General features: G+C 36.4%; 1 protein-coding gene across 5 annotated transcripts in view; it reads right to left on the bottom strand.

Moving 5' to 3' along the window:
• Positions 1-16,264, bottom strand: part of MAST4 (microtubule associated serine/threonine kinase family member 4) — a 445,876-nt gene that overhangs the window by 124,187 nt on the left and 305,425 nt on the right. Inside the window, exon 1 of one of the 5 annotated variants that reach the window (XM_073344104.1) lies at positions 15,508-15,881. The exons of the other annotated variants lie outside the window; for them this stretch is intronic. Coding sequence (XP_073200205.1) covers positions 15,508-15,593 — 86 coding nt within the window. The 5' untranslated portion in view covers positions 15,594-15,881. Of the gene's footprint in view, positions 1-15,507; positions 15,882-16,264 lie in introns of those variants that run through there. 5 annotated transcript variants of the gene reach the window in all.

Raw genomic sequence — 16,264 nt, 5'->3', positions numbered from 1 at the left:
GCAGTAGAAAGTAAAAATGATAGTTTGGAAAATACATGCATCTTGTATGAAATGCAGCCACAGTGTCATATATAATGAAAGGGTCATTTTGCAGTATCCTGGTGAGCCATTCCAGTACCTAAAAGCTCATAGTGAAGAGAGTGATCCAACCGGTTTGGTATTTAGGCGAAGGAAATAGTTATTGAAATGTTTTAGTGTTTTCCATTCCAGATCTTAAAAACAAAGTCACTGTAATCACTTCAGAAAATAATTGTTTTTATAACCTCTTTAAGTCCAAGTTAGTCAATTTTTAAAAATATAATGAGTTAATTATTTAGTCATTCCTTCAGAAGGTCAAATGCGGATCTTTCTATTCACTGACGTCTAGCTAACTACCTCCCATTGCATCTAATCCATCTAAGAAAGTGGAAGTGTGTCATTGTTTAGTGACGAAGAGGAGATAGGATATGGTTGTAGCGTATAAAACTATACATCATATTCATTACCAGTCTAGCTCTAATAGTCCCAATGCCTACAGCCATACCACCCAGAGCTGTGATTTCATCAAATCTCAGATCAAGCAGAGTTAGGTTAACTGTAGGTGCTGCAAGAAATGATGATGATTCCTACTGAGTCAGTACGAAACCAACACCCCAGCATGGTGCTTCTGGGCATGGTGTTACCTTTCAAGTGGAATGTAAAACAGAGTTATTAACTATGTGAGGCAACTAAAGAGCTCATAGCTCTTTTTGTAAGAGTAAGGGTAGTTAAAGGTGTACTTTCAAAAACGTGAGAAATGTCAATAACTTTAAAGCAACTGAACCTATTTACTTCAAACTTGGGTCGATTTTGTAGGGTTCATCGAACTCTAGAAACAAAACATTTTCAAGAAAAATAAGGGCTTGTCTACATAGAGGCTTAGTGCATGGTTAGCCATGGTTTGAACATACAGTGAACAAATTCACCATATGGATCCTGTGGAAGGTATACTTTATGTTTAGCAGGCTCATGCTCTGTAGATTTACACCCTTGGTTGCCACCGTCATGTAGACACACCCTAAAGTCAGTAGTATTAAAAAAGTTACAAATAGTTTGATGACAGCAAACCCTAGGAGTATCTTAATTTGCTCTGTACCGATAAGTTACTAGAAGCGTATCTTGTTATGTCAATAAAGTTACTGAAATTGAAATATCCAAACCTATAAAATGTTTATATTAATATAAATATTAAAATCTTATAGTAAAAAACCAATTACTGGTTAATAAAATACAATCAGGATGTTTTGAATTTAGATTTAATCGAATAGTTAATGTATATAATTGCAAAGTATTACTTAAGTTTCTTGTAGACATTAACTCAATAAATCTTAAAACATCTCTAAGAAGTAGGTTAGTACTGACAGCTCCTTCTCCCTTTGTATGTTTTGAGAAACCAAAGCAAAGAAGTTCAAAGATTTGTGAAGGCCTATATAGTCTGTCAGAGCCAGGTTTAGAACTCAAGAATTCATTCTCATTCCTGTACTAAAAGCACTGGCTCATAACTCTTACATTAAAAATATATTTTGAACGAATAGGAGAGAAAAAAGATCAAAACACATCTTAAGTACAGCTATTGTTACTCAAAGTCACAGCAAGGGGCTTCAATCTTATTTCACACACAAATCAGATCAACTGAAATGAAAAATGCATTATACATTTTATACAACCAGTTCCAAGCTTTGGTAGCTGCTAACCCGCTATGTGTATTACCAGTGATGTACATTTTATATTTTATATTAAAAAACAGAACAGTATGAGGAGGAAATATTACACACTTTCATTTTCTTTTCCTAGGAACCTTAGAAAAAAAGATTGAAAACATATAGTAAACTGGAAAGTTAATGAATTCATAAGCAATTATTGGCAGCTATGAAGTATTCCTCCCAGCCTAAACTGTGAAAAAGCCTAATATATGAAGATTCAAGGATATAGATTTTAGAAGCACTTTAATGTTAATACACAAGCATTTATTCCAAGCACTCTGATCATATATTTACATTTATTCCAAGCACTCTGATCATATATTTTACCTGAAATTTTAAGTGATGGTTAGGCTTCTTTGTTATTGTTAGAAACCGGGCCATGTTAATTTCAGGCTGAAGCCATTATACAGGAATATCTTCAGATTGCAGAAACTTTGCAAAATTGAATCAGGACAATTTTGTTTTGAGACCCCCAAGAAATCTCTCTGTACGCTATAGGAGGGGCTGCTGGCCAATCAGTAAGTAGCACTCTTTCTTCTTTCTCAGCAATGGAACCACTGGCTCAACATGATAGAGGGCACAATGCTAAGGTATAGTACTACTCTTATTTAGTATTTATATTGAAATAGGCCAATCTGGTCAGGGCCTCCTGGCGCTAGCCACAATACAAAGTTATTGTAAATGACACCCCTGCCACCCAGAGCTTACAATCTAAAACCCAAAGCATGATAGGTGGATAAGACATACTGGGTAGCGGAGATATTGCAACAAAAAAAAAAAACATTTATGCACAATCCACCACTCACCTAGTCAATGATCAGACTGAAGTTTCCATATGCATCATGGCATACGGGAGTTTTCAGAAGTAATAAGGTTAAGGTAGTGGCTTTACAGATTTTGACCAGGAGTCTGCAGTTGTCTTTACCTATGTTTGGAAAGTATTTAATATTGGGGGCATTAACCAAAGTATAGTGGATGGAGCACTGAACTGAGGCTCGAGACGTGGGTTCAATTCCCCGTTCAACCGTAGACTTCCTGCGTAACCCTGGGCAAATAATCTAATCTACCTTGTGCCTCACTTTGCCATCTCTAAAAATGGGAATGGTACTTTCCTACTTTACAGGGGAGTTGTGAAGATAAATGGATTAATAAATATAGACATCAGTAATTATTGATAAATGTGAGGTGCTCTGATACTGTGCTGATGAAGACCTTAAAAATATTTTAAAAAAAGTCTTGACTACTCATCATTAAAATACCTATGGCACCTTTCATAAACAGAGGTGTAAATTCTAGTGTCTAGGCCAAATGCCCTGCTATGAAACAGACTTTGTCAGTGTCTTTAAACAAATTTCTTAGCCTCTCATGTCAGCCTTTATCTGTAAAATTAGGTTAGTCCTTATTTTATATTATGAAATGGGAATAATTAATTATAAATGTTCTTAAATTTCCCAAAGCGTGGAGCACATCTTAAGAGATTGTGTGAAGTGCCTCCCCTTCCATTTATGAACATATATCATCCTTCTCACAACTACATCAGTGGCTTACATGGAGACGTAACATTACACAAGTTTAAGTACATTAAAGACAGCTTAAAGTGCATAAAGTGTTTTGTCTTTTTTGAAGAAACTGGTCACATACTGTATTTTTGTTTTTCATGTCATCTACCTGTCCCATCTGCTCTGATCCTTTCTTTCCTCCAAACCCCTTCTTTGCAGGGAAGAGCCTGGATATATGTAGTAAAAGATGTGTACAAGGAAAAGAGTCAGATCTCTGTAGACAACCAGTAAGTCCTCTGTAGGCCACAGCCTGGGAACTGCTTATTGATCTAAGTACTCTCAGGCTGTTGCAAGGATTAATTAACACTTGTGAAATAATATGAGGGACCATATAACTGCAATTTAATATTTTAATAAGAGTGGTAACCTCAATAAATAGTATGTGTCTGTACAACAGCTAGCACAGAGGTTGTGGTCTGGGACTGGGGTTCCTAGGTACTACCACAGTATAAATAATAAATAGTAAGAAACTGTAATACTAAAATAGGATCCTATGTAGTTCAAAAACTGACAGCCATTCTAATATTCTATGAATACATTCATCCCATCTTGAACAGGATATACAGCCATACCTCTTTAACAACTCACCACAAAACAGATAACTGGTGTAGGGTGACCAGATGCCCCGATTTTGGGGTCTTTTTCTTATATAGACTCCTATTACCCCCCCACCCTCTGTCCCAATTTTTCACACTTGCTGTCTGGTCACCCTAAACAGGTGTCAACAGAAATCTAGGGCAAATGTTGGTGAAATGTTGGTGAAATCTTTTCCTTAAAACCTGCGGAAGATTAAATTAGCATTCCAAGCTAATTTAAAAGGCCAAATTAATAAATCACTAGTTATGCTGGTACAATGTTGAATTATTCTGGGCCTGCTTCACGCAGGAGGTCAAACTATATGATAATAATGGCCCCTTTTTGCTCAATAATTTATAAATATATGTCAGGAGACATGTGATGGTTATGAACTATTGACCCATAAATGATGTTGCATTGCTTATATCCAATCTAAACACTTATATAGTAATTTGCATATTTAGTCTGTAATTTAATATATTTCCTAAAAATTTTGAACGGTATTATAGGTTAGCAAGAAATGTTTTATGTATCAAGGTCTTGCGGTGGACACATCTGAGGGGAAAAAAATGGGAAAATATTTTCCTCCACAAATCAATCCCTACGATTTAACAGTTTTACGTCTGATGAGACAGCATAGAAGATATCAGAGACAACAGGGCAGGAAAGGGAGGAGGGGGACGCGGAGAAGAGGAAGTATATTCTTTAAAAGAATCTGAGCTTCTTGTTAGTCACAAGTCAGAGATGGGAAGCAGATGCCTCCAGATAAAAGAGTTCAGCAATCAAAGTGGCAAGCCCATTAGAGTAGAAGCAAAATCATCTTGCCTCTGGTAAAGAGAAAAGGTGAGCATGATGCTTATTTTCAAAACTTGTCTCCCACTTTCTACATGTCCAGATTTTTAGGGATGGGAAGGAGTGAAAGGAGGAGGGTAGAGAAGAGACAGTTTTGAATCCTGATAGTTCCCTTTTGTGCATGTGTTTGCACATTTAGGCATGAGTCTTCCAAATCATAACTAAAACCAGACACAGCTATCCAACCTGTTTGACTACCTTTTCTTCTACTACTGGAAATGCATGTGTTCAAGCAGCAGTTAGTTATTCATGTAAAGTCCCTGGAAATAAACACACATGCTAAGTATGTCTAGCACCACTAAAAAAGCACATCTGATGAATGGATAAACTAACTGCATTTTGTTATTCAGCAATGAAACAGTTAGTGTTAGTTTATTAATTTATTAAGATTTCTCAATTAACTACACTGTCAAGGTGCAAGAGTGTTGTTCACATGGGGTCATTTCAGTTTTGCTACAGGTAGAACAAATAACCCCTGCATTGGTTTACATTGTGAAGACTATCCTGGCAACAAGTTCTGGTAAACACAGCAATACCAGTGGTAAGACCAACAACCCTGAATTATGATTATCCCTGATCAACAGTTTTATTATTAGCAATAATAGTGATAAAAGGATTTCATTTTGTTTGTAGATAAAAATGAGGTTAAGAGAAGTACGATTAAATTACTTCTCTTTTACCATGGATATTATTATGATGATTAAAAATGTATATTTTAACATATCAAAAACAGCTAAGGAAAAGTCAGTATTATCTTTGTGTAAAAACCTACTGGGAAATCTTCAGTGATTTACCACTCAGAAGAAAATTGAAAAACCTATAAAAAGTTTATATTGCTGTATGTCTTTTAATGTGAGACCTGTCCAATTTATAGAGTCAATCATTGAAGGCAAAATTCTGAGCCACACCAACACCTTTTACTGAAATGAAGGGGAGTTGCTCATGCCTGATGGCAAAATTTGGCTTTAAGAATTCTCATTGTTAAGTCACAGCTTTTGTTTTTAAATGGCTCAGTGGCATATGTTTGTTTTGTGCAAAGCTGAAAGCAGTTAAACCCTAATTTTCTAAGCATATTTGTTTTCACAGGGGGAAAATAAAAAGAGAAAGATCTGATTAGCTTCACACCCACCTCCAAATGAAGTCAACTGTACAGCATTCACTGACACGATTGTAGATGATCAAATAACCAAGCAAGTCTGTAGGTGCTCATCTCGCTCTGACCTCAAGCAATCACAGGTGCATGTAATCTTGGGCATTTTCGTTGAAAATAATTATAAACTGATTTGTTAAAGAACAGAATATGTCCAAACACATAAGGTAACAGCCTTATTCAATACTCTGCTTATACTAATGTATGAATTAAACAAATCCAGATTTTTTTCCTAGTTCTTTCTATCCATTCCTATGGAGTAATCTCTCTCAGGGCAAGAAGCCACAATGACTGTCCACCAAAAAATTAAAAACACACACCACCAAGATAGGACATCAGAGTGAAATCCAACCATATTTTTAAAAAACTTACGTAAAGGAGTTTGAAGAACCACACCTATTCCCAAATCTTCATTACTATTTGTATAGTTTTAATTGGCTGGTAAAAAAAAATTACTTTTGTTTTTAAACACAAAAAGGACAAATTCCTGTTTTTTTAAAAAATCCCACTTCTCCATCGCTTGCTTTGTGGAAGATCCGTCCATATACACAGCAGGGGAAACAAACTAAGGTTCCAAACCTGCAACCAGTTCCACATGGGCAAAACCCTTTGTGCACTTGTGGAGACAACTTACTGACTATACTGATGCTTTGCACATTTACTTGTGCCAATTAAATGACAGGGTTGGAGCCCAGATTATTAGATGGGAATGTGATTATACACAAAATGCTGCCAAATGCACTAAGCAGCAAAATGGGGGAAAATGCACCCCCTCTCTAACATTTTAGGTACAGAAATCATTAGTATTACTTGTAATCATCATAGGAAAAAACAAATCAAAGTGATTTTTGTTGTGTGTCCCTTTAAGATGGTCTCCAAAGAAAATTAAGATTCGCACAGACCTTATTGCAGTTAAAAGAAATCTTTAAGGTAACTCTACTCTTCCCCTACCTCTTCAAGAAGAATGATCAATTTACATAGCATTTCACCATGTAAGATTTGTCCCAGATGGAGGTTAGCCAAGCACATACGAGAGAAATCTAAACATTCTGGGCTCAGATATTGTAAAATGTTCAAATTGTAAAGGAACAAATGTATTTTTTCCAACGGTGCACAGGAGAACTGCTGCAGTTTGGGACAGAATATAAACCCCATTTTCTTTCTTCTTCCCCTTGCATTCTAGGAGTCAGATAAGATGTCCCCAGTAAAAACTGGAAGTAGCAGGAATTTGGGAATTTTGTAAAGGCGAGAAGCAGCAGGAAAATCCCTGTACAGATTAGACCTACCCTAGAAAAAATACCTTCTCCGAAGGGTTTGAGGTACTTCATTATTCATATCAATTCATGGCTGGATGTGTCTTTGAATGGAGCTTGTGTTGTATGAATTATTTTCTTCTGAATATTTAACTGAGTTCTTCAAACTCATCTCCTATTCAGCTTCTCAGTGGATACACTTCGGGCTTACTCAACTATTGTTATGTACACATTCAAGACAATGCATGGATTTCAGTAACAGTGAACATGGGCCACACACCCCCTCCCCCCCCCGTCCCCCTCACAAAAGAAGCTTACATTTATCACAACCCCTTGAAAACAAACTGTAAAAATGCCCAAACAGATTCAATTACAAATAGTGTTTTTAAATTCAGATAGGCAGATGTGGTTTTTATTCATCCAAACAAAAGCAAGAAATTAATTATTTGTTTTACAGCCAACTTATTTTCTTGATCTCATGGAAATAAATCTGTTTAAGCTCCAGAGTACGCTCAGATAATCAAACGAGGGTGGGGGAGAGGCTATATAAATTTTGATTAAAATAAATAAATACTTCAATATGCAGCACTTAATTTTATTATTTGCTTCAGCAGTTAGACATCCTATTTCTTCATTAATTTGTTGATTTTATTCACATGAATCTATAGTAGGCCTACCTTGAAATCTGCCTACCATTAAGACAGAAACAATAAGTTTTTTTAATTGCTAAGCAAATGCTTATAAATTAAGGAAACAACATTTTTTATGTATCCCTGAGTTCTCTATAGCCTAATGGCCTCGGAAGATTTGGTAAAATTTTTAGTAGCCCCATTAAATAAGAACATATTTAGGTCATGTAATAATTAGCCATTTTCCTCCCAACAGGTATTGCATTATTTGACCTCATCTGAAACATATTATGAAGAAAAGAAAATCCATTAGTGGGTAACCTTTCAAGGAATTTTCTGTTAACTGGCTTTGAAATCAAATGCACTAGCCAAATGATAGAGATCAGCAACAGACCATTACAAATTAAAACATTTACATAATTAGCACCAGTTTCAACTTTCTAACCATCAAACTGAGCATGCCAGTACTGCATGGGAACAACAGATTCTACTTAAAATAATAATTATAATCTTTTGAGAACAATAGACCATGGTGATTTTCCTTAATTTCTAAACAATTATTTAAAGAAGACTACTGTTAACTAAAAGAAAGAGAGGGAAAAGCTGATGTATGTACACTAGCATCAGCCCAATATTTCTGCACTTATCTGTCAGTAGCAGGGATATTTGCAGTATTTGAAGCATCTCTATTGGGCAGATCAATCTGGGAATTGCTCCGGTTTTACTGTACTTCTGAGATATGTTTATAATTAGTGGGAACAGTGCTCAAAGAGTTTCAACTTGCTACCACTGAATTTGTACAGGCTCACTATTTGAGAATTAAAAACAGAACCACAAAATCGACCTTCCCTGATCATTAACACTGCCCTGAAAGTGTTTCTCCCCCTTACTTTTATTCAGATTGAAGAAGAAATATTCTACTACAGCAGATCTAAATAATACTAATGTATATTAATGTTAACTTAACTCACCTCTAAATACCAAGAAAAATAAATCTGTATTACTAGAACAACAGGTTGGCACATTAATACCTTGTGATAAGATTATTCTGTCTCCTTCAGAAAACACGAAGTGCTGTGCCTGAGTAAATTTTTTATTTACCCTGGGTACATTTCAAGAAATTTACCTGCTTGTATAACACTATGAAAAGGCTCGTATAATGGAGTAAACACAAAGCACAGGAGCCTTTACATTAGTAGTTAAAACGGTTATTTTATTTTAATGTCTTAAATATCGTAACCAATGCCCTCAACTTAAGATTTTATTTTGAAAAAAAAGTCCATAGGATCTTGCTTAAAAGAACAACCAAGAACTTACACTCTGATTGGGTAGTCAAATTCATTGCTTTTATTGAATAGGGAAAAATACCAAGAACCATTGCTTTGACCTTATAATACCCTCTTTGCATCCCTCCAGCGGCTCCCCCTTCTCTATCGTATTAAACGTAAGCTTCTGGTCTTCACTTTCAAGGCTCTTTGCAACCTATTCCCACCCTACCGATCAGCTCTCATTCACTATCAAGATGTCGACACCCACCTTCAATCAGCCAACACCACCAGCCTCCATTACCCACTTGTTAAACTTTCAATCAAGCACCTTTATGCTTTCTCCCATGCCGTCCCTCACATTGGGGAGAAGCTCCCTATAAACATCTGCAAAACGTCATTATCCTCCTTCAAATCCCTCTTTAAAAGTCACTTTTACCATGATGTCTACAAAAAACTTGACAAAGGATAGGTTGATGGTGTGTGTCAAGACCACTGCCTATCATGCCGACTCCTGGCACTCCCAGTCTGTTGTCTCTTGTCTTATACCTAGATTTTAAGCTCTCTGGGTAGGGACCATCATTTATTCTGTTTGTACAGCACCTAGCACGATGGGGTCCCAGTCCACGACTTGGGCCCCTACATGCTATGGTAAGGAATTGCTTTCTTAAGAAATACAAATAAGAATGGAGAAAGAAGTTGTATTCAACTTATTAAATAGTTTCACCTCAGAAAAGCAGTATGACACCTTTTTGTTTAATGTACTCAGTCAAAGCTGTCTAATCTAAATCGGTGTGCAATATCTTCTGTTATGCTGATAATCTATTAACAAATAAATAGATTTGTTCTCAAGTCTAGTAACTAGCAAAACAATTTCTATGTAAAAACTGTGTATTAACTAAATCAAAGTGCTACCATACTGACAATACTTAATAGATTCATATAGCTTGTTTGAAGAGAAGGAAGATGTGGCTAAAGCGCATGTCTGAGAGTCAGGAGATCCAGGTTTACATTCCTATCTCTGCCAAAGACTTACCTTGGGCAAGGTCATGAAACAGTCAAGCCCATAAAATGAAAGACTCCTCTACCCACAATAATTGTTCATAAACATTTGATTTCCTGCAATGGAAGTTGCAACAGAAGAGCTTTACCAAACTTCCACCTATCCTGCTCCTGCTTTCTCCCCTCCCAGCTGATTCACAGAAATAGCTATGGGCAAAATCCTGAGATCTTGACTCAGTTGTCAGTCAGAAAATGGGAGTAAGTACCAAGTAAAAACCTCAGGATCTGGCCACATGAATCCTAGCACACTGGCTGAAGGAAAGAAACAACGATAGTTCATCATGGAGCAACTGGGTGTCACCAACATTTAGATTGTCTGGGAACCTGAAAATAAACTAATTGCTTGAGCCAAAAAAAAAAAAAAATGCTCACCAAAATAAATCAGCCAGAATAAAGAAAACAAGACCCTCTCTCTCTGATTGTGAAAACTGTATAAGTAAGAAATTCTCCCTTAACACACAACACTTTACGGTGAATGGAAGGAAACACATTTAGCAGGCTATGTTAGCACACTGTTCTTAAACATACACAGCAATGGGACCATTAGTTTAACAGATCATCATTTAAAAAAACATATTCCTTGTCAGTGTGCTTGTGTAAGCTCAAACAGCATGCACAGGCCTATTTCTCACTCCCTTAGTTGTAGCATAATTATCTTCTCTCTATGCCTGTCCAGTAGCTATTAATGTAATAAACATACAGAGGGTCTCTCTCTCTTTGTATGTGTAAGGTTTAACGTGAATATCTAAAAAGCTTAAGACTAAAGGGAAAACTCTCCTAATTACTATGAACACACCCACAGTAAACAGTAATTCTTTAGCTATTTTTTAATTGACACGGTACTATGTAATATGACTAAAATAACTAAAATTGGAGCAATAGAAGATCCATCCACTACATATAGCAATTACAGGGTATTTTTGGCTGTTCGTGATGTTGTTAATCTCGTCCCTTTAATTATGCCCACTTTTCTTATGCCACCCACAGGACCATTTTTAAGATTCTTGTTCCACTAAAGAATTAGCTTTTAGAGTGATGAGTTAATTAATTTCTTTTGTACATGATACTACGTAGAGAAGTAAAGAGAAATAATGCAACAGGACCTATAAGAAAAGTTTAGTATTTTATGGTCTACTATTTGAATTTAGATAGCCTCTGTCAAATCAAGAAGTTCAAACCCTGATTATCATCCATTTTAAAACAAAATTTGGAAAAGAATTTAATCTCGATTTTAAATGCTTATTTCAGGATATTTTCTTCTCCTTAAGAATCCACTCTTTCAGCCCCAAATCACACAAATCAGTAAAGAAAAAATCATTATAATCAATCTTGTAAAATACAATTCTAAACAATGAAATAACATTTTTAAAGGAACTCCTATCAAAAGGGGTTCTTACTAACAGAAAGTGGGATCTATCTAAACTCCTGACCTCCTCAGCTTTTTAGTCTATTCTATAAATATAGTATATAATAATTCAACATCACAGAATCATAGAATTGGAAGGGACTTTGAGACGTCATGTAGTCCAGTCCCCTGCACTCAAGGCAGGACTAAGTATTATCTAGACCATCCCTGACAGGTGTTTATCCAACCTGCTCTTAAAAATCCCCACTGATGAAAATTCTACAACCTCCCTAAGCAATTTATTTCAGTGCTTAACCACTCTGACAGTTAGGAAGTTTTCCTAATGTCCAACCTAAACTATACAGTTGAACCCACTCAAACTGACAACTCATGAGTTCAAAACGTTTGTTCAGTATCCACCAGGGAACATACTATTTCCAATCCCAGTAAAATCTCAGACCTGGGTGACAACTATGTACACTTTGAAACTCAAAATGACTTCTGAAACTCATTACTGCAAATTAAACACAATTATTAATTAAAAAAGAACTAGCATCTCCTGAAATCAGAGTTGTTAGATTACATAATTGATCACCTGATGGCATATTCTATCCCATATTAGTAAAGTCTCTTCAATATCACACTGCTCTGTTCATACAGAAAAAATAAAACCACTATGTAATATTAATCAATGTTCATCCAAAATAGGGCAATGGATGATTAGGTGATTATTTATAATCCTGTGTTTTAGTATAAAAGGGTTCTGACACAACAGAAGACAGTTTGCAGTAAACTGTTCCACTGTGACTCCAATGAGAAGGACAGGGGGGAATAAAAGGGCAGGCTTAAAAAAGTTATATAACTTTATAAATGAATGTGAGACCACGACATTAAATATTAAAATGGTGACATATGAAGTCTGGTTCTAACGCTGTAAAAGAGATGTTTTGTGATCCATGTTTAGTGACTCTCAATGGCTTGTACATCATAGCTGTTCAGTTTACAAGTAGAGGGCTTTGTAACTGCCAGCCCAGAAAACCCACCATGAGACATGAAAGGCATACTGGGGTATTTCTTGCTCATGCTTCATTACCAGCAATAAAGCTGCTACAATTGGAATTCAGTTAACAAGTCTGTTGATGATACATGAGTCACAATAAAATCCAACCCATTCTCCCTTAGGTGTCATGATTCTGCAGGGATAAAAGGAGTAAATAACAGTAACAACTTATTTTAGTCACTCAAGTCAGCAGAAAGACAGATCATCTTTTGGATAAGAAATTTTTACTCAGTTCATGTCTGCACTTCGAGCAGCTATGCTGACTATTGCAATCCCCCATCCTCCCTGAAGAGGGAGATGGGCTATCCCTGCGTCTGTGTGTCTCTGAGGCTTAGGAAAGGGAAAAATTCCTAGGCTAAGAGACTTCGTAGGAAAAAAAAATCCTTAGTGTGTGTTAGAGAAGAATCCCCATGAACTCTGAGAACCAGGAGAAGAGGAATGGGTTCTGGGCTTCTAACTACGCAGATAGCATGGAGTGGAGGTGACAGAAGAGACCATCAAGATAGCCCCAACCAAACACCAAAACTGATACCCCATTTCTGAAAGAGGCCCCAAATTCAAACGTGGGTGAATGCCAATTTGAGATAACCTTGAATTTCCCTTAATAAGTTTCCATGAAGAATCAATGTTTGCCTATACTTCAGTTCAAAGGTGTTTCACTGACAACTCTAACATCTAAATAAATCAGTTCAGTTTCAATTGCCATGAGTGGACCTGTGCCAAATTCACTGTTATTGGTTCCCACACTTTCAGTTAACCACAGCCATTAGGTTCATTTCACAAGCCCTTCAAGTTTGATTGTGTTCTTGGGTTTCTCCAAAACTTCCATCATTCACTGTAAAACTAGAAAATTTCATCATCCGGTCCTTTAACCAAGACCCAGTGTTCCCTGGGCAGGTCCAAAGCCCCAATTTTACCCAGAGCTGTCTTCTAAGAGAGGGGATAGCCCAGTGGCCTTCACCTCATTGCCCTTCCCTCTCCTCAGATACTACGGAATAGCCTTCTCCTTCGATCATGAGCCTGTGAATGAGAGGCCAAGTACTATAGGGCCTCTGCCCCCAGATCCAACCATTAACTTCTGTGTATCAAATCCCCTTTCTGCAGCAGTATTGGGAGATGTTCCTCCATCCCAGCTATTGCCTCCTTTCTGGTCCTTGCTTCACTCTGGATTATGTCACCTATGGGTATACTTGTGCAGGGGAAGGGAGCAGGTCTGCCTTACTGGACCACTTAAAACACTGTATGGAACAGAAGGCTGACTGATCAGTTCTCGGAGGTGCCACAAACTGACAGAATTAGTTGGAATGGAGGAGGGGGGAGACCTTATATATTTTGCTTTGGGTTTTTAACAGAAAGTTTTACATGATTCTACAGTGTATGTAAATACATAGAGGCAGACTGTGTACCTCGCAATACACAGAGTATTTTATTATTCGGTTAGCAATTAAAGTTTGGGGATATTCTTAAAGTATTGCTTTAGAAGTTCTGTATCTACATTTTGAAAGATCTAGAATAATGTAAATTTAGTGACAAAACAAAGAGTACAGTAAGAATTTAGAATTAAGGGCTGGCTCACAGATGTATTATAACTGTGCTCTCATTTGGCAGAAAGTCTATCAGGTTCCTCCTTGACCTGCTTCACAGCAGTACACTTCATAAAAGGTATTTTTAGGTCCACATGAAAGTGCAAGACCTGCTTGAGTTAGTAGAGTGAGGAAGAACTGAACAAGCTCTGAGGCTTTTTATTTTATTTTTTTAAGGAGGCATATTTGTATCAGGAAAGTGCAAACGTGCTATCTGTGCATTCAGTTGGTCATATTTATTAGTTAAAATAATTTTTAAAAGAGGAATAAGAAAACATTTTAATAAGTAATCTAGCATGTAATGGGCCAGACACAAATATAAATATAAGTGTATATATACACACACACACACACACACACAGAGAGAGAGAGAGAGACAGACAGACAGAGGAACAAGTGTGCATTGACAAGGAAATAGAAAAGAACTATTAAATCATCTGGCCTATCTCAAATTTCTGTGATACAATACAGACCTTTTTCTTTTGTAAAATGTCAGTGTATGAATACTTAAAGCTTATGAACAGATCGGCTAAGCCTGTTTCCTGCTTTCTTGGTGTTACTCTTACAGATAGCAAGACAGAGAGGGAGCAATATCTAAAGATGATTTAAACACACAGTGGTGAAAATATGTAAAGAAAATATTTTAAAATATTTCACTGATAAAACTAACCACATTTAAAACAATAGAAATGATGTAACTCAAAGTGACAAGCCTGGGAGTTGAAGAGATAGTCATAAACCTATATAAACAATTCTTACTCAGTGTGACAGACACATCAGACTTTATAGCAGTAGCTATAACACATCCCAAAGTCTCAGCATAGCTTCAGATTGCCTGTTTTTTGTTGATATATGGCACAATCTTTAACTTTACTTAAAATTTGCTTTTTTCTAGTCAACTTTTACTCTTGTCCAAAATGAAAAGGTCATTACTGTATTACTAAATGTCAGCTAACCAGTAATAAAAAATGACACCATGACACAAACCTGTCTCTTTAAGAGTACAATATGAAATAAGCTATCTTGGACTATCTATATAGAGTACATGTACTCCAGATAAAGGTCAAATATTTGATAGCTGAAATAGTGTTAAAAAGAAAGAAACTGAAGTAAAAGAGTATGCTGGAGAGGGAAAGTAATAAATACTATGCAACAAAAGAACAAAAAACAACACAGACTCAAAGGTACAGATCCTTACTTTAAGATAAGTAAACCCAAGCAGCTGAAAGTACCAAATAACCTACAGTTTTGTAAAAGCGGACAAAAATGAAACCAGGAAGTACTGGAAAGTATTTTAAATTAGAGAGATTTACCTATACTCTAAGTAAGTTCAACAACTATGTTTGGTAAACACCATATTTAAGTTCTTTACAGCGTGGAGAGACAAGTAAAGACAAAACCTTCAGAACAAGATTCCATGTAACCACAGGAGAACTTGGAAAGGATTTTTACCTTTGTGTGCGACGCAGCCTGTTTCCACTCCTCAAATGAGGCAAGGTATAGTTTGAGAGGACAGTCCAAAAATTTGGATCAGACATATCCAGTCCCTTCTTTTCAGTTCACTAAAAGTTCAAAGACATGATACCAAAAAAGAAAAAAAAATCCCCAATTATCTGATCACTCGCTGCAAAAACGTGTTAACATTAACTCTGATCTCAAGAGAAACTTTTTAGTGTAACTAAGAAGCAGTGTCCTGTTGGGTTATCTAATTAGTATACAACTGCTTCCCCAAAGGTTCAGTAAACTTTTCCTCTCTAACATGCGCACTCCCTGGCTAGAAACAATAATTACAATAGTTTAGCCCCACCTTCTGCTGAAAACGCTGTCTCTGTGTGTGATTCAGCCCAAGGTACTTTGTCATCTGTTTAGCAGATACCATTCAGATCTACCCAGAGGGGGAGTAGCACATTTTATACTTTCAACTCATCCCTTTATTTATCTTGTTTTAAAAAAGCAATTGTCTGGTTTACATAAAATTCTTACAAATAATATATTTACTTTCTATTTGCCTTTTATAATAATATATTTTGAAAAATAAAAATTCCATTCACTTCCTCCCATCCCCACAAATAGTTTTAGAAATAAGCTAATCTTTGAGAGTCTTTTCCAAGACTTAAACCTGTCACCTTTGATCTCATCTTGCTGCTTAGCAAGGGGCTGAGAATGAAGTTGAGAGCTCCTGTATTACAGGAAATGAAAAGACACTGCA

This window comes from Lepidochelys kempii, chromosome 5 (assembly GCF_965140265.1).
Source record: "Lepidochelys kempii isolate rLepKem1 chromosome 5, rLepKem1.hap2, whole genome shotgun sequence".
Lineage (NCBI taxonomy): Eukaryota > Metazoa > Chordata > Testudines > Cheloniidae > Lepidochelys > Lepidochelys kempii.
Note: the sequence above shows the minus strand (reverse complement) of the source record. Positions and strands in the feature narration are given on the sequence as shown.